At 36.6% G+C, this 22,231-nt stretch overlaps 1 protein-coding gene and 1 pseudogene across 1 annotated transcript in view; both read left to right on the forward strand.

Moving 5' to 3' along the window:
- LOC114046195 (cullin-4A) overlaps positions 1 to 22,231 on the forward strand; it is a 65,336-nt gene that overhangs the window by 36,803 nt on the left and 6,302 nt on the right. The window contains exons 8-18 of the mRNA XM_027866440.1: positions 695 to 777; positions 4,511 to 4,578; positions 7,888 to 8,006; positions 12,214 to 12,406; positions 14,083 to 14,187; positions 14,481 to 14,591; positions 14,705 to 14,790; positions 14,897 to 15,004; positions 16,620 to 16,733; positions 18,171 to 18,276; positions 21,832 to 22,004. Coding sequence (XP_027722241.1) covers positions 695 to 777; positions 4,511 to 4,578; positions 7,888 to 8,006; positions 12,214 to 12,406; positions 14,083 to 14,187; positions 14,481 to 14,591; positions 14,705 to 14,790; positions 14,897 to 15,004; positions 16,620 to 16,733; positions 18,171 to 18,276; positions 21,832 to 22,004 — 1,266 coding nt within the window. The remainder of the gene's footprint in view (positions 1 to 694; positions 778 to 4,510; positions 4,579 to 7,887; positions 8,007 to 12,213; positions 12,407 to 14,082; positions 14,188 to 14,480; positions 14,592 to 14,704; positions 14,791 to 14,896; positions 15,005 to 16,619; positions 16,734 to 18,170; positions 18,277 to 21,831; positions 22,005 to 22,231) is intronic.
- LOC114046136 lies at positions 5,508 to 6,675 on the forward strand (annotated as a pseudogene).

The raw sequence follows: 22,231 nt of genomic DNA on the forward strand, positions 1-22,231 counted from the left end.
AAGTCAGTTTCTTTATCCAGACAAGGAAAGCCCATGGAACCTCACTAAAAAACAGAATATACATGATCGTGCCAACTAAACTCAGCTCTCAGCGTCCAGCCCGTTACCTGATCCACTTCAGCCATTGGTTGCCCAAGGACAGTGCAACAAAACAAAACAAAACCGTGCTATTTCATAGCACCCTAATGGAAACAATATGCAGCAACTTTTCCTCAAAATGAATTTTAGTGATTACGCCAAGAACAAAGAGGGACACAGTGTTGTCAGTAAAAATAGTGTTGAGGGGGAGAAGGGGAAGAGGTTGGAAGGGGTATATATGAAAGGAAGAGAAAATACCTCATTAATTGAAAAATAAAAGTGAAAAAAAGTGTTGGATTTGGAGTCAAAGAACCTGAGTCCAGATCATGACTTACTACTTAGTACTCTGTGTGACTTTGAGCAAGACATTCCACATTTCTGGGCCTCATCTTCTTCATCTATAGAAGGAGCATGTTGTACTATGCCTCTTACAACTCTAAAACTACAATTTCAAAATCTTGGTATTTTGTTTCTAGCCTAATCTTAAATAATTTTGAGGAAAATGATGATTTTTTTTAATTTTTAACTTCCCAGAAGAAAGTGATCATAGAAATCAATAGTAATTTTAGTGTTATTTCTGTGACATCATTGATCTCTTGGCATTTTTTGTTGAAAGGTCCCAGAATACCTTAACCATGTAAACAAACGTTTAGAAGAAGAAGGAGACAGAGTAATAACATATTTAGATCACAGCACACAGTGAGTAATATTTACTTTCTCTAATTTTACCATAGTTAAAATTTTCTTCTTTGGGTGTATTCTGAGAAGTTCTGGTGGTAGTGCTATAATCATATAAGTCACATTGTTAACATTTATGAAGCATTCACAAGGCAAATCTTCACTAAGTGCTATGTCCTAATAAGGTGAAATTTGTTTTCAAGGAATCAGCAAGTTGGGTGGTAGTGGTCTGGAGAACTTTGTCATCATCACCTTTGAATTTATATACTCTGGATAGCTACTTGCTCTGCCTAATGGTAGGAGTTCCCAGTTTTCAAGGAAATTAATTCAGGCTGAGCTATTTAAAAGTGCTAGACAAAAAGAGACCATGTTATTATTGATGAGACTCAATTGGAATTTACCAGATATTGAATATATGAGAGTTTCATTAGATGTACTTCAAATATTAAATCATCAGTTCCATATTTACTCACATAATTCCCCCGTTCCTTTTAGGAAAAAGAAATGGTCCCCACATTTGACCTCCGGGTCATTCATGAGCTTGATCCCACTACTGCCCAACACTGGAACTTTGTTCCATTTTCTGACCTAGGCCAGTTCACCTCTCCTTAGGCAACTTGGGGGTTCTCTGCTCTCAGGGACTTTCCATATTGATGCTGAATGTAGTTTGGGCACCTTAACAGCGTAATCTCCCCAGCTCAGGAGTTCTGACAGCCCCAACCACCTAGGTAGCAGGGATTATAGGTAGGCACCACTCTGCCTGATTTTGCTGTTTTTTAGCCTAAGGTTTTCAACTTTAAAGTAAATTGGTAAGTAGGTAGAAAATAGAAAGAATTAATGTAAACTTTCATCTGTCGATGTCTTAGTGTCTCATATCAGTGTCATATGTCTCATATCAGCGAGTAGAACTTCATTAGTCAGAGCCAACAAATGTGACTGAGTGCCTACAGTAATGATGTATACCTTTCATTCTCATGAGACTTTAGTTTTCTATTTTTGATCCAGTGCACCCCTCTTTAATTTTATTGCATTGTTTAATTCTTCTTTTCCCATAGACACACTCTCTGATCTCACTCAGATTTTTTTATTTTACTTAAACTATTCATTTCTCTTTTTTATTTCTCACCCTCTTTTAACCCTCAGTCTATTTGTAGCTTTTTATTTCTTCTTTCTGTAAGCGTCATGAGGGTAAAACTTTTGGGTAATCAAACTGGAGTTTCCTCTGCTATCCCATTTTTATGTTATTGCCTTTGTAGATCAAATCCATTCTGTTTTCTGCTGTGCTTTTAGAAATATCGGTCTCTGAAGGAAGCAGTGTTGTGTCGTTTTCTCTTCTAGAGCAGGACACCCTCCCATTTCAGGTCCCTTCATCTTAGTCCCTTCCATTCATTACTTTTGTTTTATTCCAGATAGCTGCCAATCATGAAAGAATAAAGAGATTATTATCCTTTTACCATATACGTATGGACTTGGTGGACCTGTATTGTTTTTCTCCCCTCTGTCTCTTATCTCCTGTCTCCCCATTTGTACAACTTACTACTATAAGTCCCTCACACAAAATCTGTTGATTCACTTACATAGATCAGGAGATTTAGTCCATAGGCTATTCATTTCTTTCCCCTTCCTTTCTCCTAATTCTTTAAATTCCCTTTACATTTTTTGACCTTTAGTCTCTTTTGTTCTTTGATCCTCTTTGTTTTTATTAACCTCACAGTTCAATTTGTTCAAAAATAAAAATAACCTATAGAAATGAGTGAATTTATTATTCTTTTCATTTCCTTTTCCCCGTCACTTTTTTTTAAATCACGATCACTATCTTTAGCTATGGAATTGATTTATCTTACTACAGATACTTTGGATGGTTTCTGTTTCAGAGAAGCGTACTCTAAAGGAAAGAATGATAGATTAGAAGCCATTGGCCATTTGCTAGTTTTGTGACTTGGGACAACAAGTCACTTAATCTTTCTCAGCCTTAATTTCTTCATTTGTAAAGTGAAATAATAATACCTCACAGGGGTGTAGCGAGGACCAAATAAGATAATGTATGTAAAGTACTTGGTAACTTTAAAGAACTTTGTATATACAAGCTGTGACTAAGGCAGGAAGGGATGTGAAAAGCAGCTTATGTGGGAAATGTGAAATGAGGAACAAGGAAAAAAAGCAAATATGATAAGTCACAGTTTGTGCCAATTTTTTCACTTTATATCTCCTGAAAAAAATTGTAATAGCTGTGTAAACATATAGCACTTTAAAGTTTGCAGAGTACTTTACAAATGTTATCTCACTTGATTCTCACAACAACCCTGGAGGAGTGGGTACTATTATTGTCCGCATTTTACAGTTGAGTTTACTGAGGTAGAGGTTGTGACTTGCCCAAGGTCACACAACTAGTAAATGTATGAGGCTGGATTTGAACTTGGGTCTTCCTGACACCAGGTATTGTAGTGTGTGGATTGGCAAAATTGGGAGTAATCTAATCTAATAGAACAACCCGGAGGCTTCATTGTGCCTCAGATGTATCTAGTGGAGTCCTTGAAATTGGAGATATGAATGTTTTTTCCTGTTAGAACTCCATCTTGTGAAATAGGAGCATGAGAACAGTGTCTTAGCAGCATACAGAGCACAACTGCTTCTGGCAGGGAGCTCTTTTCAAGGACTCTGATGTCTCGGGCAACAAAAAGCATTTTCTTCCTCCAGGAAACTGAGGGAAACCTAGGTAGTTGTGGCACAAAAGGCTGAAATAGGAATTTAGGAGGGATACAGAGGGAGAATCCAGCTGAATTGGGATACTGACTGCTCTCTCCAGAGCTTTGGGGTTCCCTCCCTCCCACTCTTCTTCTAGTATAAAGTATCTAGACTCATGGAGTTATGTCCGTAATACAAATTTTTTTAGAATGCATCATCTTCACTGTCAGGAATTTGTCTTTCTCAAACCTTTTTTTTTTCCCCTGTCCCTAAGATACTATGAAAATTAAAAATATTAATAAAATTTATAGTAAAGTATAAGTTTTTGCATTATTGTCACTGAAATAATTATTATTGAATTAGCAAAAAGATTCCCCTAGATTTTAGAGTGGCTATAGTTTAAATGTTTTTCTTGTTGGAGTTCTTTTACTGACAGACTTCCAGAAAGGCCAAATTATTTTTTGTTTTTTTGAACTTCATATAATTTAAATATAATTGCACATAGCCAATTCTTTTAAAATACTTATATTGTGATTTCTTCATAAGTTAAGATTCTTAATATTAATCTTGCTAATTAAATGTTATTTTTTAACATGTTTGTATATTGCCCTTACTGTTTAGAGCTTTTTGGTTCTTACTATTAGTATTATACTACTCTTTTTCTAGAATCATAGAGGATGAGCTATTCTCAATAATTCAGTGTGTTGATTAGAGTTTTTATGTATACCATATGTGGATCACTTACATTTCAGAGAACTAAAATAGAATTTTTAAAAAACTCGGTCATTATATGGAATGCATTTTAATTTTTTCAGTGATTTAAAAGGCAACTTCAGGATCTTACAGTGCTTCAGTCTTTATGAGCAAGCAACTCTCAACATGACACCATGAAAATTTTCTGGTTATTTTAGTTTGCTTGTTTTTTGGGTTCTAGATTAATGGGCATTTCCTGTATTTGCTTCAGAGATAGAAAGGTCTATTTGTCACATGGAATAGTCAAGTGTGTCAGTTCCTTTAAGCCTTGAAATATTTTTGGTGTCTTTTTTTTTTTTTTTTTTGCTTTATATAGGAAACCACTAATTGCTTGTGTGGAGAAGCAGCTTTTAGGTGAACATTTAACAGCGATTCTACAAAAAGGTAAAATTTTCAATATAATTTATTTAAGTCATATCCTTCATGCTCTGCAATAATTTGTGTAAGTTTATATAATATATGTCTTTCATGCTCTGCATATTTATTCTTGGGTGAAGCAGTTTGTTGAAGTGGAACTCCCATCTGTGAAATCCTGATCTTAACTCTGACTTCAGCTCTGCTACTCCCTGGTACAAAAGCTGGGACGTCAAGGGTCTTGCCTATAACATGAAGGATTAGATTTTTGGATCCCTTCGCAGCCCTGATGTTCTATGAATCACTAGGAGTATTCATTAAACTCCTACTTTGTGCCAGGTTCTCTGATAGGTGCTGGGATACAAAAACAAAAACAACAAAAAAAAAGAACCAGTCCTTGCTCTCAGGGAGCTTATATTTTATCCAAGAGATCACTTAATTAACACAAGTAAGCGTAATGGTTTTTGTTTTTGTTTTTTTGGTGTGGCAGTTGGGGTTAAGTGACTTGCCCAGAGTCACACAGCTAGTGAATGTTATGTGCCTGAGGCTGAATTTGAACTCAGGTCCTCCTGACTTCAGGGCCGGTGCTCTATCTACTGCACTACCTAGCTGCCCTAACATAATGGTTTTTGTTTTATTAAACACTGATCTTAGATATGGTGGTGGTTCCATCATAGATGGTAAAAATTGTTGCAGATCCTGAGAGAAAGAGAATCTCAGCTGTTAAAATTGGAGGGGAAACTGAAGACAGATATAATTTTACTACTAAAACTTGTACCAAATGATTTTTGTGCTAGAAGGTCCCAAGAGACTTTTTATCACTGCTTTGAAATTTGATTAACAGGCAAAAGAATATAAAGAGTTAATAGTGCTATAATCTAATTACTTCAGAGAAGCAAGATGGAAAAATAATCTAATGCGCCTGAAGTTTTTGGCTTCCACTTTCACCAGTGACCAAAGACTTGACCACTTTACAAAGTCCAAATCCCCAGAACACTGCTCAACATGGACACCGGTGTGACTGAAGATGCATTAAATGTCACTCTCACCATCCGACTACTTATGCATGGAAAGGAAGTTGGAAGCATTATTGGAAAGAAAGGAGAATCGGTCAAGAAGATGCGTGAAGAGAGTGGTGCTCATATTCAACATCTCAGAAGGGAATTGTCCTGAGAGAATAATTACTTTGGCTGGACCCACCAATGCCATCTTTAAAGCTTTTGCTATGATCATTGACAAACTGGAAGAGGACATCAGCAGCTCTATGACCAATAGTACAGACGCCAGTAGACCCCCAGTCACCCTGGCTTGTGGTCCCTGCTAGCCAGTGTGGCTTTCTCATTGGAAAAGGAGGATGCAAGATCAAGGAAATAAGAGAGAGTACACATGGCAGGGGATGTGCTACCAAACTCAACTGGGTGGGCCGTCACTATTGCTGGCATCCCGCAATCTGTCATTGAGTGTGTCAAACAGATCTGCATGGTCATGTTGGAGATTGTCTCCTAGTCTCCCCCGAAGGGCGTGACCGTCCCATACCGGCCCAAGCCATCCAACTCTCCAGTCATGTTTGCTGGTGGTCAGGACAGGCAGCAACAGTGTGAGCTTTCCCCACACCACCCTGTCCTTGTACCTCAACCCTGACCTGGAGGGACTACCTCTACAGGCCTATAGCATTCAAGCACAGTATGCCCATTCCACAGCCAGATCTGATGAAGCTGTACCATTTGGCAATGCAACAGTCTTACTTTCCCATGGTGCATGGCAACACCAGATTCAGTGGCATTGAATCCAGTTCTGAAGAGGTGAAAGGCAGGCTTGGATGCCTTTGCTCAGACTACTTCTCATGAACTCACCATTCCAAACGACTTAATTGGCTGCATAATCGGGCGTCAAGGTGCCAAAATCAATGAGATTCGTCAGATGTCTGGGGCTCAGATCAAAATTGCCAATCCGGTGGAAGGATCTACTGATAGGCAGGTTACTGCTGCCAGCATTAACCTGGCCCAGTGTATAATCAATGTCAGGCTTTCCTCAGAGATGGGTGGCATGGGGAGTAGCTCTAACAATGCAGAGTCACCCATAACCCCCTTCTGTTCACCACCCGTGATCCATCTGTGTAGTTTCTGAACAGTCAGTGATTATAGGTTTTAAATAGTTTGTAAATTTTCAATTTCTATACAACTTTATCATCCACTCATGATTTTTTTACCTTTCTGTGTTAGCCGTTAACGCTAAGAACCATATTTAGTTTTATAAGTTTCCCCGTTTTTTTGTTTGTTTTGGTTTTTTTTTTTTGTTGTTGTTTTTCTGTTTTTGGGGGGGGGGGCTCATGAATTTTTTTTTCTGTTTTTGTCATTGAAAATGTAAGAGTGGAATATTAATACATTTCAGTTTAGTTCTGTAATGTCAGGAATTGTTTTTTTAAAAATTAAAAGATGGACTGGAACTTTTCCCTTGTGAATAGAAAAAAAAAATTAAGGTGTAGAAAAATTAGAAATTAAAAGTTAACAGAGCCATCAAAGAGAAGTAAAATGACCAAAAAGTACGAATTATTGGGATTTGTTATCCATGTCATAAACTACTAGTTGAAGAATTTGGGGTGTGAAACATGGAATAAACTGGCCCAGGAAGCACTTAATTCATGAGTTTCTTAGTAAGAAGTCTTTATATGACTGCTTGGTAGAATAAAATGTAGAGAGTACCCTGAAGACTAATTCTGCTTTTAAAAAATATTTTCAATTATTTGGATACCAGGACAATAAGCATTAAAAATGGAATGACTAGGGGCAACTATGTGGTGCAGTGGATAGAGTACCGGCCCTGTAGTCAAGAAGACCTGAGTTCAAATCCAGCCTCAGGCACATAACACTCACTAGCTGTATGAGTGTGGGCAAGTCACTTAACCCTAATTGCCTCACCAAAAAAAAAAAAATGGAATGACTATTAATTGACAAAAAAAAAAATTTTTAATCTCTTACAAAATGCTCATGTTTGAAGGAATTATAGAATTCTGGGGGGAAATTATGTCATTGTTCTTTTTGAGGGGCAAGTAAGTTTTATATCTAGTCTAAATAATGTATTCCTTTTTAAAAGCCTAGATTAAAAATTAATTTAATAGCAGTTGAGGCAGGAGCTGTAAGTTCTCTTGGGAGCTCACCATATTGGGAGTGAATTCAGTGTGGCTATCAATTGACTTAGCCCACTGGAGTGCAGAACTGCTGAGCTGAAGTGATCTTCCAGCCTCAGCCTCCTCAGCAGCAGGAATTACAGGTGTGACTTTTTACACCCAGCTGTTAAATAAATAAATGTATTCAATTTTATTTTTTAATTTCATCTTAGGACTTGATAACTTGCTTGATGAAAACAGAGTGCCTGATCTCACACAGATGTACCAATTGTTCAGTCGAGTAAAAGGAGGGCAACAGATACTACTGCAGCACTGGAGTGAATACATCAAGGTATTTCAGATCAGTGTTGTGGAAAATACTTAGCATTATTCTAAAATGAAATTCAGGCCTTGTATGTTTTTTATAATTATATACATTTTTTTCAGTCATCAGGATAGAGCTCTGGCCTTGGAGTCAGGAGGACCTGAGTTCAAATCCAGCCTCAGACACTTGATACTTACTAGCTGTGTGACCCTGGACAAGTCACTTAACCCCGATTGCCTCACCAAAAAGCAAAAAAAATCCCAAATTTCCGCACTAATGATGTCCAAAAGATATACACAGACATATGTATACATAGTCTGTATATGTATGTAGATATACACGTGCGCACACACACACATGCACATGCCTCATTCTTTACTGAGTCTTTGATAAGTGATGGATAGCGTGTTTGTTATTTAGTCCTCTGGAGTTGGCTGTGGTGTTGCAGTGTCCCTAAGCCTTTCGTGATTGTTCATTTTTGCAATTGTTGGCATTGTATAAATTTTCTGGTTCTATTCTCTTCACTCTGTATCAGTCCATACAAGTCTTCCCAAGTTTCTCTGAAACCATCTCTTTCATCATTTCTTTTATATACCATAATTTAATCAGCAATTTCCTAACTGATGGACATGCCCTAAATTCCCATTCTTTGTCTTTTTTGTATTTTGTCACTTTTGTACATCTTTAGAATTCATTTTACTTAAAACCAATCCCTAATCTATCCTTTCCTTCCTTTTCACCTTTCCCTCCTATTTTCCTTTTTTTTTTCTTTTTTTTAGGCAATTGGGGTTAAGTGACTTGTCCAGGGTCACACAGCTTGTAAGTGTCAAGTGTTTGGTCTGAGGCCAGATTTGAACTCAGGTCCTCCTGACTTCAGGGCCGGTGCTGTATCCACTGCGCCACCTAGCTGCCCCTTTATTTTCCTATTGAGGGAAATATGTCTGTACCCAACTCTTTAGGATCATCAAGATATAACAAAACCCCTCTTAGGCTTTCTAATTTCCATCTTAACTGGACTCCCTTTATGACGCTTGATAATGGTAGGGTTCAGAAGGGACATATATACATGTGTGTGTGTGTGTGTGTATATATATATAGATAGATACATACATAGATACAGATATATAGATATTTAGATATACATATACATATATTTGAATGTAAGCAGTTTATCCTTGTTTGGTCCTTTATAATTATTTGTGTTTACTTTTTTCTATTTCTCTTAATTTCTGTATTTAAACTTCAGAATTTCTCTGTAACTCTAATCTTTTCATCATAAATTCTTAGAAGGTCCTCTATTTCATTAAAAATTTTTCCTCTCTGTAAGATAATGCTCAGTTTTGCTGGGTAACTATTCTTGGCTATAACCCTATAATCTTTGCCACAGTGGTTGCTGCTAAGCGTGTGTGATCTTGGCTGTGGCTCCTGGATTTGTATCTTCCTGGCCACTTGCAATATTTTTCTTTGTTGTGGTAGCTCTGGATTTTGTCTGTGATATTCCTGGGAGTTTTCTTATGGGGATTTCTTTCAGGAGGTGACCACTGGGTTCCTTCTGTTTCTGCTTCACTGTCTTGTTCTTAGAGATCTCCATACCTTTCTTTTAAAATTTTTTGAAATTGGATGTCTATACTCACATTCCAGTAGTCCAGTGATCTTTAAATTTTTTTATCTGTTTTTCCAGATCATTTCTTTTTGCTTTCAGATACCTTACATTTTCTAAGTTTTCAGTCTTTTGGCTTTCTTTTCATATTTCTTGTTTTTCCATAACAGTCCATGCTAATTATCAGAGAGTTTATTGCTTGGACGAGATTTTGTTCCTCTTGTATCAAGCTATTTTATTCCCTTTTTAATTCGTTCTTTCACAGCTCTTTTTTCTTTTCCAATTTTTTCCTCTACCACTCTCGTTTGATTTATAAAAACATTTTTTAACTCTTTCTTTATCTGTCCAATAATTCTAGTTGAATTTGTGCCCAATCTGTGTTTTTCTTTGAAGCTTTCCTTGTACCTATTTTGTAGTCATTCATTTTCTGGATTTGTGTTTTGAGCATCCCTTTCACCATAATAATTTTCTATGGTGGGGTGTTTTTGTTGTTTGCTCATTCATCCAGCTGACTTTGGACTTGATGTTAGGCGTGGCCTCTGCATACTTCTGGAACGGAGGTCTGGACAGGTCTTGCAGCTGTTTTGTGGAGTTATTTAGTGTTGTGTTAATCCAGGATCTCAGGGAAAGCTCAGGCTGGGGACTTGCAAAATTTCATTGATCCTAAAGGGTCTGTTCCAGGGCAGAGTCTGTTTGCTTCCTGCCTCATTTGAGCCCTCCAAGCTCCTGATCTGGGGTTAGGTCTAGGCAGCAGTGCTGCTAGACTTAGCCTTGATCAGCCATCTGGAAGCTCTGTTGGTTCGTAGGGACAGAATTACAGGCTCCTCTTTGGTCTAGGATTCTACCCTGCTTTTTCCTCTGCAGGCTGTAGACCTAGCTAGAAGCTGGAAATAAGACCCCACTCTGCTAATGCTTGCTTCTGAACTCGACTCTTTTTCATAAAACTGTCTAGGACCTCCCTCTCTGGGAACAGCATCCTGGGCTCAGGTCCTCACCTCACTGTACCCTGTCTTTGTGACCTAGAAGTGTGGTATAGGCAACCAAGCTGCAAGTTAACACCTGTTCACTTACTGGACCTGCTTTTTGAGTCTGGGACCTACTCTTGCCATGGTGCCTAAAGCTGGAATGCTACATGTACAACCTACTTCTGGATGGACCGTATTCCCTAGTATCCACAAACTTCTGTCTTTCTCCCTGTTCTGACCTGGGCTAGACAGATTACTCACTGTGACTTTTTCTTGAATTTCCCCATCAGGATTTTGTCTGGTACATTTTCTAGAGCTATTTGCAGAAGTTTTGAGGGTGAGCTCATTTATACTGCTTCCTGCTATATCACTATCTTAGCTCCTTCTCTTAGTCTTCAGAATTATTGTTAGTTTTTGCTCCATATCTTAATTTTCAGAGTTGATGTTAGTAAGTGTACAGTTGTGATGAATTTGAACTCTTAATTTTCTTACATATACTGCTATCATATCTTAAGATGACATTACAAATTATTAGTTATTGTATAAGCACATATGATTAAAAGAATTGTAATCATGCTGCATATAAAGACTATTCTTTGGGGCAGCTAGGTGGTACAGTGGATAGAGCTCTGGCCTTGGAGTCAGGAGGACCTGAGTTCAAATCCAGCCTCAGCCACTTGACACTGACTAGCTGTATGACCCTGGGCAAGTCACTTAACCCTGATTGTCTTATCAAAAAGCAAAAAAAAACAAAACCAAAACCCAAAAACCAAACTATTCTTTGTGGCTTTAAACTGGTTTTAATTTTTAAGACATGACTTTTTATATTTCCACTTCTAAAACTTAAGATCTTCTGCCTTTATACAAAAAGACTAATGTACAATAACTAATGTAACTAGAAGCAGAAGAAAGACTAGATAGTAGGGGGAAAAAAATCTTTGCAGTAAATAAGTCTGAAGGGAGGTCTTATATACAAAATTCCAGTGAATTAACACATAACACATAACACAGTTGCCAAATGGTTAAAAAATAGGAATAATTTTCTTTCTTCTTCCCTCCTTCCCTCTCTTAGTCTGGAAGTACAGCGGCCAATCATAGGCCCATTCTCAAAATTGACTTGAAGGGAAGTGTTGATATTTGTTTCCACCCTGGACCAGTTTATTCTTTTGGCACCTTAGTGGTACCCCTTCCCAGGGGCTCACCATATTGTGGTGGGGCTAGACACCCAGTCTTTGCTGTGGCTAAGAGCTCCCAGTCTCAATTTCCCCCAGCCAATACTATAGGTTATGTGCTACCACCCCCAGCTGACTAATAATTCTCAAAAGAAAAATCCTGTTCAGAGACATTTGTCAAAATAGTTAACTTTTATAGTATGAAAATTACCTCAGAAATTGAACCATGAACTTGGCCTTATTTTCATTACTAGATAAGAAAGGTTTAGTTTGCTTAAGCAGGTCTTTTTTCTTTATTTTAATGAATGTTAATAGACTGCAGAATTATTCAGCATTTTTAAGTTACTTTAGACTTGGCACTTTCAAGATAAAATTCACATAAGGTTATGAAAAATTCATTTCTAAGCCCCTCTCTATTTTAAATTGTATGTTTGATATAAACATAAGAAAATAATTTTAGATGTAGCGTATGATTTAGTATTCATTTGTTTTTACAGACTTTTGGAACAACAATAGTAGTTAATCCTGAAAAGGACAAAGATATGGTACAAGAACTGCTAGATTTTAAGGATAAAGTGGACCACATCATAGAAGTATGCTTTCAGAAAAATGAAAAATTTATTAACTTGATGAAAGAATCCTTTGAAACATTTATCAACAAGAGACCAAATAAGCCCGCAGAACTAATAGGTAAGAAAAGAATATTTCCATAAAACATCTTTTAAACATTTTTAGAAAAAAATAGAGGAAAACTCAGGCAAAAGACAAATTAATTGAAACATGAATATAAAATATGCATAAGATTTACTCTACAAATAAAATTCTCTTTCTGGAGAAAAATTCTCATGCCCTTATCATCATTCAGACTTGGATTTTCAAAGAAAACCATTGTGAAGTAACTCACTAACCACATGAAAACAGATATTCCATTAAGAAATTTTAGTTTGACTTCCAAAAATGGAAATATTCAATGGAATGATGAATAAATGTTGCCCATTTTAGACTTACTTGGATACAAAAGATTTCTTAATATATGTAAGTTGTAATAACTTCAGAGCTGCAGTTTATTAAGACTGAATGTGCCAGAATGTATATAATTTCCCATCCTACCAACTGAAGGAAACTTATTAGGTAATTTAATTGAGATGGCATGTTATATGTCATTACCTAGACTTTAGATATGAGTACATCTGTGAGACTCGGTGTATAATGTCCTAGACCATCTCTGTCTTAAGGGCCACATTCTTTTTTTTCATCTTTGTATCATATAGTCCGTAGAGGGATTAAATTAGATGAGATTTCACAAGCTAACAAGATTATCCACTGGATGCTATTAAAGGTACCCTTGATTGTTTATACCAGGAGGAAGGAGAGCTAACCTTTTTTCTTTTCTCTTTTTTTTTTTAACTAGTATAGCTCTACTTATCAGAGAGAGTCACTCTGTACTCATAAATAAGAAGGCACATACTCTTGAAAGCACAATACCTTGAACATTGGAAATATTTCATGTTTGTTGAATTGAGAGGAATAATTTAAAATGAAAGCAAATTTAGAATCACTCGTTTACAAAATAATTAACTGCTGATGTCAGAATGAATAATTCAGGATTCCTAGAAGCATCATTACTTAGGAGGCATTAAAAGAGTTCATGAAATATTTTCTTAAATATATGTATCACTCAGGAAAATTATTTGGCATATTTTATACTCCACCATCATCAATTTCTGCAACTAAGGATTCCTCTGGGTTTTACACTTACTGTCCCTCTCTAAGAGTGCTGTTCGTAGTTTGTCTGCGTTATCCTGAGAATGAAGATCTCTTATGTGTAAAGCCTTTACACGCCTGTGTAGCAGACCAGAAAGTTTCTATTTAAATTACCCAACCCAAGACCCAAAGAAAGCCCTTTTTCCCTGGTAGGAGAGAAAGTCCTAAATTAGAGAAAATATAATCTGAAAATCCAACATTTCATTGTCATTATTAATATATGTATTATTAAATATGAAAATACCTTCCATTTCACAGTATATCATAATATTGCTTGGCCAGCATAATGTAGTATATACAGGGCTGATTTTGAAGTCAGGAAAACATAGTTCACATCTCACCTCTGACACTCTGGAATCCAGTACAGTCCTCATAACCTCAGTGATCCTCTCTCAAAGTAGAGCTGGTTGCAGAAGAGTTGGTTATCTATATTGGTGCAGGGAAATTCATTCCTCACAGGAAGTTAGTTCCCTATACCCATGAAATCAAAGATCTGAACCACAAAACTATTTCAAAATGATACTTAGTCTAATTATGTTTTTTGGATTTTTTATTTTTAAATGCATATATAAAAGTAATTTTCAATTATTTTTATCTCTTAGCAAAACACGTTGATTCCAAGCTAAGAGCTGGTAATAAAGAAGCAACAGATGAAGAACTAGAAAGAATTCTTGACAAAATTATGATAATATTCAGATTTATTCATGGTAAGAAATAAGTTACATTGAACAAAATTGTATCTTCAGAAAAGTTAGTGGTGCTAGATTGATTAAAATTCCTTTATTTGGGCCTGATTTTTATTTAAATTATGTCAATTTTAATAACTGGGGAATTTTAAAAACTCGGGAAAAAAACTGTAGTCATTTAAATGTCATAAAAAGTTGGTTTTGTTCCTAAATAAATACTACTCAGGGATCTTTCGATTGAAAAACATCTTTGAATATTAAGTTCTCCTTATAACTCAAGATGTAATTTTATTCTTATTTTGACCCATAAATAGGTAAAGATGTTTTTGAGGCATTTTATAAGAAAGATTTGGCAAAAAGACTCCTTGTTGGAAAAAGTGCTTCTGTTGATGCTGAAAAGTCTATGTTGTCAAAACTAAAACATGGTGAGCAATTGCAACAATAAGATAGTCTTTCCCATCTTTATTCTTGGAGATTCTTCTCAATTAATATTTTTACTTCTTTTATATTTCTTACAACCCTTTTACTTTTGGGACAGAATGTGGTGCTGCTTTCACCAGCAAGTTGGAGGGGATGTTCAAGGATATGGAACTCTCCAAAGACATTATGATTCAGTTTAAACAGGTACATTTTGTTGACTAAGTAGATGGGCAAATGATTTTTAAAATGTCTTATCTGTGTTTTTTATGGAAAAATTAAGTTATTTTAAAAATAATGTATTTGTTTTTAGTACATGCAGAATCAAAGTGACCCAGGTAATATAGACCTGACAGTAAATATACTCACCATGGGATACTGGCCAACATACACACCCATGGAAGTGCATTTAACTCCAGAGGTAAGTGCCCTAAAAAGAAGTATTTTTATAGGCCATCTATTGATAGTTTCTTGGAAGCCGAGTATGTCTGAGAGCTACCATCTTAGCATAAACTCTTCTATACAGACATATTGTCAAAAGGTTATCTTGGGCAATTTGAAAATAATTGCTTTCTCTTTCCACCAATTTCATAGTTTATCACTGTGTGACTTTCTCTTAACCTCATGACTGTGAAGGTAAGAATCAAACATTGACATTATCATAGATAATGCAGTGAATAGAATGCTGAATTAGGAGTCCAGAAGACCTGGGCTGAAATCTAGCCTTAGACACTTATCTACATGATCCTGGGCACCTGGGACCTTCTGTCTGCCTCAGATTCCTCATCTATAAAATGGTGATAATGATAACACTACTTCCCAGAGTTGTTGTGAAGATAAAATGAGATAGTATTTGGAAAGCACTTTTTGAATCTTAATACAGTATATATATATATATATACATATATATGCTAACTGTTGTTATTATTTATGTAAATATTACCTGCATGTAGATCTGGGCACTATACAAAGTTGCCTTAATCAAGTATGACTACTGCTGTTTCTGAGAGCTTATAATTTAAGTTGTGACATTTATAGAGTCTGATAATATGCCTACAAACTGAATAGATATTGAACAAATGGTTTTGTTGTTGTTGTTCAGTCATTTCAGTCATGTCTGACTCTCTGTGATCCCATTTGGGGTTTTTCTTGGCAAAGATACTGGAGTAGTTTGCCATTTCCTTTTCAGCTCGTTTTACAGATGAAACTGAGGCAAACAGGACTTGCCCAGGGTCACACAGCTAGTAAGTGTCTGAGGCTAGATCTGAACTCAGGAAGATAAGTTTTCTTGATTCCAGGCCCGGCACTCTGTCCATTTTATTTAAACAAACTGGGGTCAAAGACCAACAGAAAAATTATTCATTGGACACTTCATCTTTAACTTTATTAGCATACTGACCATTATGGGGTCAAATATGGATAATTCATGGTAATTGATAATCATTATTATTAAAAATTTAAACTTAAATCCAGAGGATGTTGGAAAATCATAAGTATTCTAAAGCATTGGGCTGTTTATAGTGATAGTAGCACCTTGAAAATGTCGGTTCACTTTGAACAGATTCAGAATATCTTTTGTACAGTTCCTGAGAAGAATTAGCACTATTCAATTGTATCTAGAGTAACAGAACTTTTCTATTTTGTACGTTGTTCACCGAATAGCAAGGATTCTAGCACAACTTTCATTAAACAAGTTTAAATAGATTCATCCTTTGTTTACTTATTTTTTTTAGCATATAATTTTCCAATTAGAAAATGACTGAACCATGCATTGTAATTTTGAAAAATGGTGGCATAAATAGCCAGTAACACTTCTAACAACACAGCCATCAAACAGAAAACAAAAAACTTTATTTCATCTAAGTTAAAAAATAATTTTCATAAAAGCTATGTGAAGAAGACTGAGCTACTCAGTTATTCTTTTTAAGTAAATCTGAGATGTTTGGTTTTTCATTTAAATCTAGACTGTGAAGAAATTTTGGTTTTTAGGTAAATAGAATTTTGCATAAGTAAGTTTTTCCCTTTTATATTGACAGATGGTTAAACTTCAAGAAGTATTTAAGACATTTTATCTTGGAAAACACAGTGGTCGAAAGCTTCAGTGGCAAACCACTTTGGGACATGCTGTTTTGAAAGCAGAGTTCAAAGAAGTATGTTAATTGAGCATCCGTTTCATGTACTTTGTTTCGTAAGCATAATCATTTTATCAGGATTTTTAAAAAATTTTAAACAAATAAAGTTTCTCTCTCCCCCTCCCCCCATGGAAATATCAGTATGAAAAAAATGGTGATTCTTCTCTAGAATGTAAGAAAAGGAAATCATCCAGTAGTGACACTTAATTCTATACAGTAGGCTATGTTCCTTACCTTAGGCAACTTCAGCAATTAAGGAATTGCCAAAGAACAGGGGAAACAATACAAATACCTTGTCTTTAAAAATAAATTAGTTTCTAATAAATTAAAACTTAGTGCTGTAATATAATACTTGCAATTAAAATTTAAACTTATGTCGTGTTTCCTAAGGTATTAAATAACCAGAATGTTCCTCAGTTACATTTTGTTCCATCTTTATCTGTATTAGAAAAGGCAAGAACAATTATTTTCTGGTTTATCTTAAGGAAAATCTGCTATAAATTTTAAACATCAAAATAATGGCATGAGCTTTGATAACAATTTAATTTTTAAAGAAATGCTTTTGTGTGCATATGCCCAGTAATCTCTTTATCTTCCGTTTTGCAGTATGCTTCTGGTACATTGTTTTGCACAAACTCATTTTCTGTCTAAGTAGGCATGATAAATAATTCTGAATCAAAACTAGCTCAGATGATCTCACCTGTTTTATTTGGTAAAGAATTATTTCCCCCAAAAAACTGACCCATCTCTGAGAGAGATTCTTTGTAGGGAAAAAAAAAAGTTAAAGTAAGTAAATGGAGCCAAACTGAGCTTCTGTTTGGTGGTGTATATCAGACTTACACAGGGAACCTGGGCTTAAAGAGTCTCATGCCTTTCAACAGCAGCCTTTGGGAAAATAGTAAGGAAGTTAGTAATCAAGGACTTTTGGTCCCATTAATGTGGGAATTCCTTCTACCTATACATATGGCAGCCAGCTGCTAATTTGTAGCCTAAATGGGAATATTTAATAAAAATAATTTTTTTTCTTCCTTCATAACTTTGGTTCTCCCTGCTCTTCCCCCCTTCCTTTTTTTTTTTTTAAATGACTAAGCCTGTGATTTCATTGGGGAGCTCCTAGCAAGGAATTTCCTCTTAACAGTGCAGACAGGCTACAATTAATAGCATGGTATTAGAGGTCTAGGAATTTAGACACTGGGAAGTTGATATTTGAATCCAGGTCTTCCTAACTTTGAACTATCTAGCCACTAAGCTCCCCCTTCCTCTCTTCTGTTATTTATTTTGTCTTTTATTCCTTCTTAAATCTATTGGTTAACTTTTGAAGAAAATGCCCATTGACTTTAAAAGGAACTCAGTAGGGTAAGGACAAGAGATTAGCATGGGGGTGGGGTTGGGAGGCCAGGGGGTATACTGTTTCAGAAATAAATATTAATTTATTTACCTTTTTTTTCCCCTTAGGGAAAGAAGGAGTTTCAGGTGTCACTCTTCCAGACATTAGTGCTCATCATGTTTAATGAAGGAGATGAATTCAGTTTTGAAGAAATAAAAATGGCCACTGGTGTAGGTAGGGAAAATGACTTTGTATATTCACAGTATCCAGATACCATCTTCAAAGCACTTATTTGTTTCTGGTGCTGTTCTAGATGCTATATCATTTTACCCTTATTTCTTGAGGAATTCAGTACCTATTTCACTTTCTTTCCTCCCCAAACTCCTGCCTTGATGCTATGGGATTGAACTTTCATGGCAATACTACCTCAGACTCCCTTGAGAGCCATTTCCAGTCATCCTAATCTGTATCTTGCCCCTGGACCCAGAAGGCTCTGGAGGAGAAAGTGAGGCAGGTGACTTTGTGTAGCCCTTCTTCACTTAAATTCAATTCACCTGGAAGTCATGGCATCACCTTCCTGATGTCATGGAACCTTTGAGAAAGAAGGACAAACAACAACAACCTCAAATTCCCTAACCTCTCAACTCTTCCATCTCCTCAGATACCATTACATTCTGTGTCAGCTACTCAGGAATAGTCACGCCCTGGCTGTCACCATTAACCACTTCTTTGATCAGAAAATCTGAGAATCTTCTATCTGACTATAACCTCCTAACATTCCATCTCTTCCCTACTCCTCACCCTCAAAGCAACCTCCTGTCCCTCCACCCTCTGAGTACTTAGTGCTTTTCTATGACTTCTCTTTGCTCCCTTCCCAACATTGACCCTATAGTTAACCAATTCGCCATCACCCTATTCTGTACTGTCATATACTTATCCTGTTGCTGCTTAACTCTTGCTGAAATCCAACCTTGGATTGCTGCCACCATCTGTATCAGAATGGAGCTTGAGGAAATCAGGCAATTGTGCTGATTAGATACATGATGAATTGTTATTTAACTTCAACTGGGCTCTCTCTACAATGAGGCAATGCTTTTATAACCCTAGTTAGTGTTATTTGTTACTTTCCACAGCTATTCCAAATTCTCTTATCTTCTCAAGCCTCTTCTATACATCTCCCTTGCCTATCCTTTCCATTGAAGATTATACTTCCACTTTACTGAGAAAATTAAAGTCTTTTTTTTAATGAGCTCTCTATCTTAATCTTAAAACCTAAACATCACTCCCGTCTCTCTTCTTTCCCTGTTTCTGATAATAAGGTGACCCTCCTTGCCAAAGCTAATCCTTCTAGATGTGTCCTTGATTCTGTTCCCTTCTGTCTTCTCCAGTAGATTTCCCCCCCTCAGTCATCCTTTCTCTCTCTTTGTAATCTTTAAGCTTTGTTACTCCCTTCAGCCATGTCTATGTCTCCTTAACTCTTAAAAAACCTCCCCCAGACATATAGTGAATTGAGCAAAACCAAAAGAACAATTAAAAGATGCTTGGTCTTTGGAAGAAAAGCTATGGCAAATCTGGACAGCATACTACTAAAAAGCGAAGACATCGCCTTGCTGACAAAGGTCCATATAGTCAAAGCTATGGCTTTTGCTGTAGCAATGTAATAGCTGTGAGAGTTGGACTATAAGGAAAGCTGAGTACTGCAGAATCAACACTTTCACATTGTGGTAGTGGAGAAGGTGTTTAAGAGTCCCTGGACAGCAAGGACATCAAATCAATCAATACTTAAAGAAATTAATTCAGGCTATTCACTGGAAGGTCAAGTATTGAAGCTTAAATACTTTGGCCACATAATGAGAAAATGTGATTCATTGGAAAAAGATGTTGGGAAAGATTGAAGGCAAGAGGAAAAGAGGATGAGATGAATAGATAGTGTCATGGAAACAACAAACAAGCTTGGACAGACTTTGAGAGATAGTAAAGGATGAAAAGGCCTGGCGTGCTGTGGTTCATGGGGGTCATGAAAAGTTGGACACAACTGAACAACAAAAAAGCACAATTTATACAATGAGTGTAAGGGATAAAAATTTTGATAGACTTAAACTCTGATGATCAGTATGGTAACCAGTCATGACTCCAGAAGTTCAATGATGAGTAGAGAACTGATGGACTGTAGTTGCAGATTAAAATGGAGAATTTCAGACACGACTAATTAAGCAGAAATTTGTTTCAGTATAATTGTTACAATTTTTATTTGTGGATGGGGGCAGTTGTTGGGGATAGTGATAGTGAGGGCAAGAAAAGAGTAGGAGGAACTTGAGAAGGGAACACCAGCAAGAACAGTTGCCATATTAAATGTGTGTGCACAAGCACATGAGTGCTGTGTGTGTCATGGGGTAAAAACTTTAACTAGACCCTAGAGTTTCCTCAATCTGTGAACCTCTCTCTCTCCTCCCTAGAAAAACCTGTCTCTATTTATTGCGTCTACTTCCTCTCACTCCCTCTTCATTCCCTTGCACCCTGGCTTCTGACTTGTCCCTCAGTTGAAACTGCTCTTTACTGATGATTTCTTAATTGCCTAATCTGATGGTCTTTTCTCACTTCTTATCCTTGACCTCTGCTGCATTTGACATTATTGACTGCTCTCTCCTCCTGGACACACTAATAGGGGGTTTCATTACTCTCCTGGGCCACCTCTTACCAATCTTACTACCTTCTCAATCTCCCTTGCAACAGAACTCTTAACTGAGTATTCCCCAAGATCCTAGCTGTGTGACTCTGGACAAGTCACTTAATCTCCCTCAGCCTCAGTTTCCTCATCTATAAAGTGGGAATAAATTATTTTACTACCTCACAGATAATCTCTATATAGAAGAATTATAGACTTGTATATGCAGCCCTGGCCTCTCCCTTGAGCTTCAGTCCCATGTGACCAGCTACGTAATAGACATTTCAAACTGACTGACCTGGAGATATCTCAAACTTACCATGTCCCAACTAGAGGTATTCTTTGCTTCCCAAATCCTCAATCTCCCAGGTTCATGACCTCTGAATTACTCCCAGCTCCTCCTTCCCTCTCACCTCACATAATGATTAGGTTTCCAAATCAGGCCATTTTCCCTTCTCTGCATCACTCCTATCTGTCTTCTCACATGACTATGTAGGGGCTGATATGCCCTCTCTTTACACAGTCACCAACTTGGTGTAGGCTTGCATTACCTCTATCTAGAGCACTGTAGAGGCTTCTAATCAGTATCCCTGCTTCAAGTCTCAGAGTTGCCAAACTGATTTTCCTGCAGCATTTATCTGACTTATCCCTCCCCTACTCAGTTAACTCCAGTGATACCCTATTCCCTTGAGATAAAATAAAAATTCCTCTGTTTGGCTTTTAAAGCCATTAATAATTTGGCCCCACCCTTTCTCATTATACCTGCTTTCCTTCCTATACTCTGTGATCCAGCCAGATGGGCCTTCTCTTTGTTCCTCACTCATGGCATGCCATCTCCCACCCCCCCATGCCTTTGTAGTATCTGCTTTCAGTGCCTGAAATGTAACCCCTCCTCTCCACCCCCTCCTAATGGATCCCTCTCTTCAAGACTATTCACACAACACCTTACAGTGCCTGGCACATAGTACGTCTGTAATAAAATTTGACTGATAGGTAAATCGGGTCCTCTTCTTATGTATAAAATGGTGATTCTTTAATTGTATTATCAGAATGACTTTAAGTAATTACAAATGTATTATTCAATTAAATGTCAGGTTGTAACTACCTTTTTTTCCTATATACAGAGGACAGTGAATTGCGAAGAACCTTACAGTCTTTGGCTTGTGGTAAAGCACGAGTACTGATTAAAAGTCCAAAAGGCAAGGATGTAGATGATGGAGACAAATTCATCTTTAATGGAGATTTCAAGCACAAATTGTTTAGAATAAAGATAAATCAAATCCAGATGAAAGAAACTGTATGTATTAAATTCTGTATTTTATTTTTATATTCCTATGATGTACTTATTAAAGAGTCAGTTCATTTATTTTATGATCAAATTTCCTTGTGTTAATACAGGTCAAAAATATATGCCAAAGTATTCTATATTGTGACTGCATTAGATTTTTTTAAAAGATTTTTAATGTTCATTATAAATGATAGAAGCTTACTATCCAAAGTTTATAAGAAACTGATACAAACATA

Source organism: Vombatus ursinus, unplaced genomic scaffold, assembly GCF_900497805.2.
Source record: "Vombatus ursinus unplaced genomic scaffold, bare-nosed wombat genome assembly UNPS02014781.1, whole genome shotgun sequence".
In the NCBI taxonomy this organism is placed as follows: domain Eukaryota; kingdom Metazoa; phylum Chordata; class Mammalia; order Diprotodontia; family Vombatidae; genus Vombatus; species Vombatus ursinus.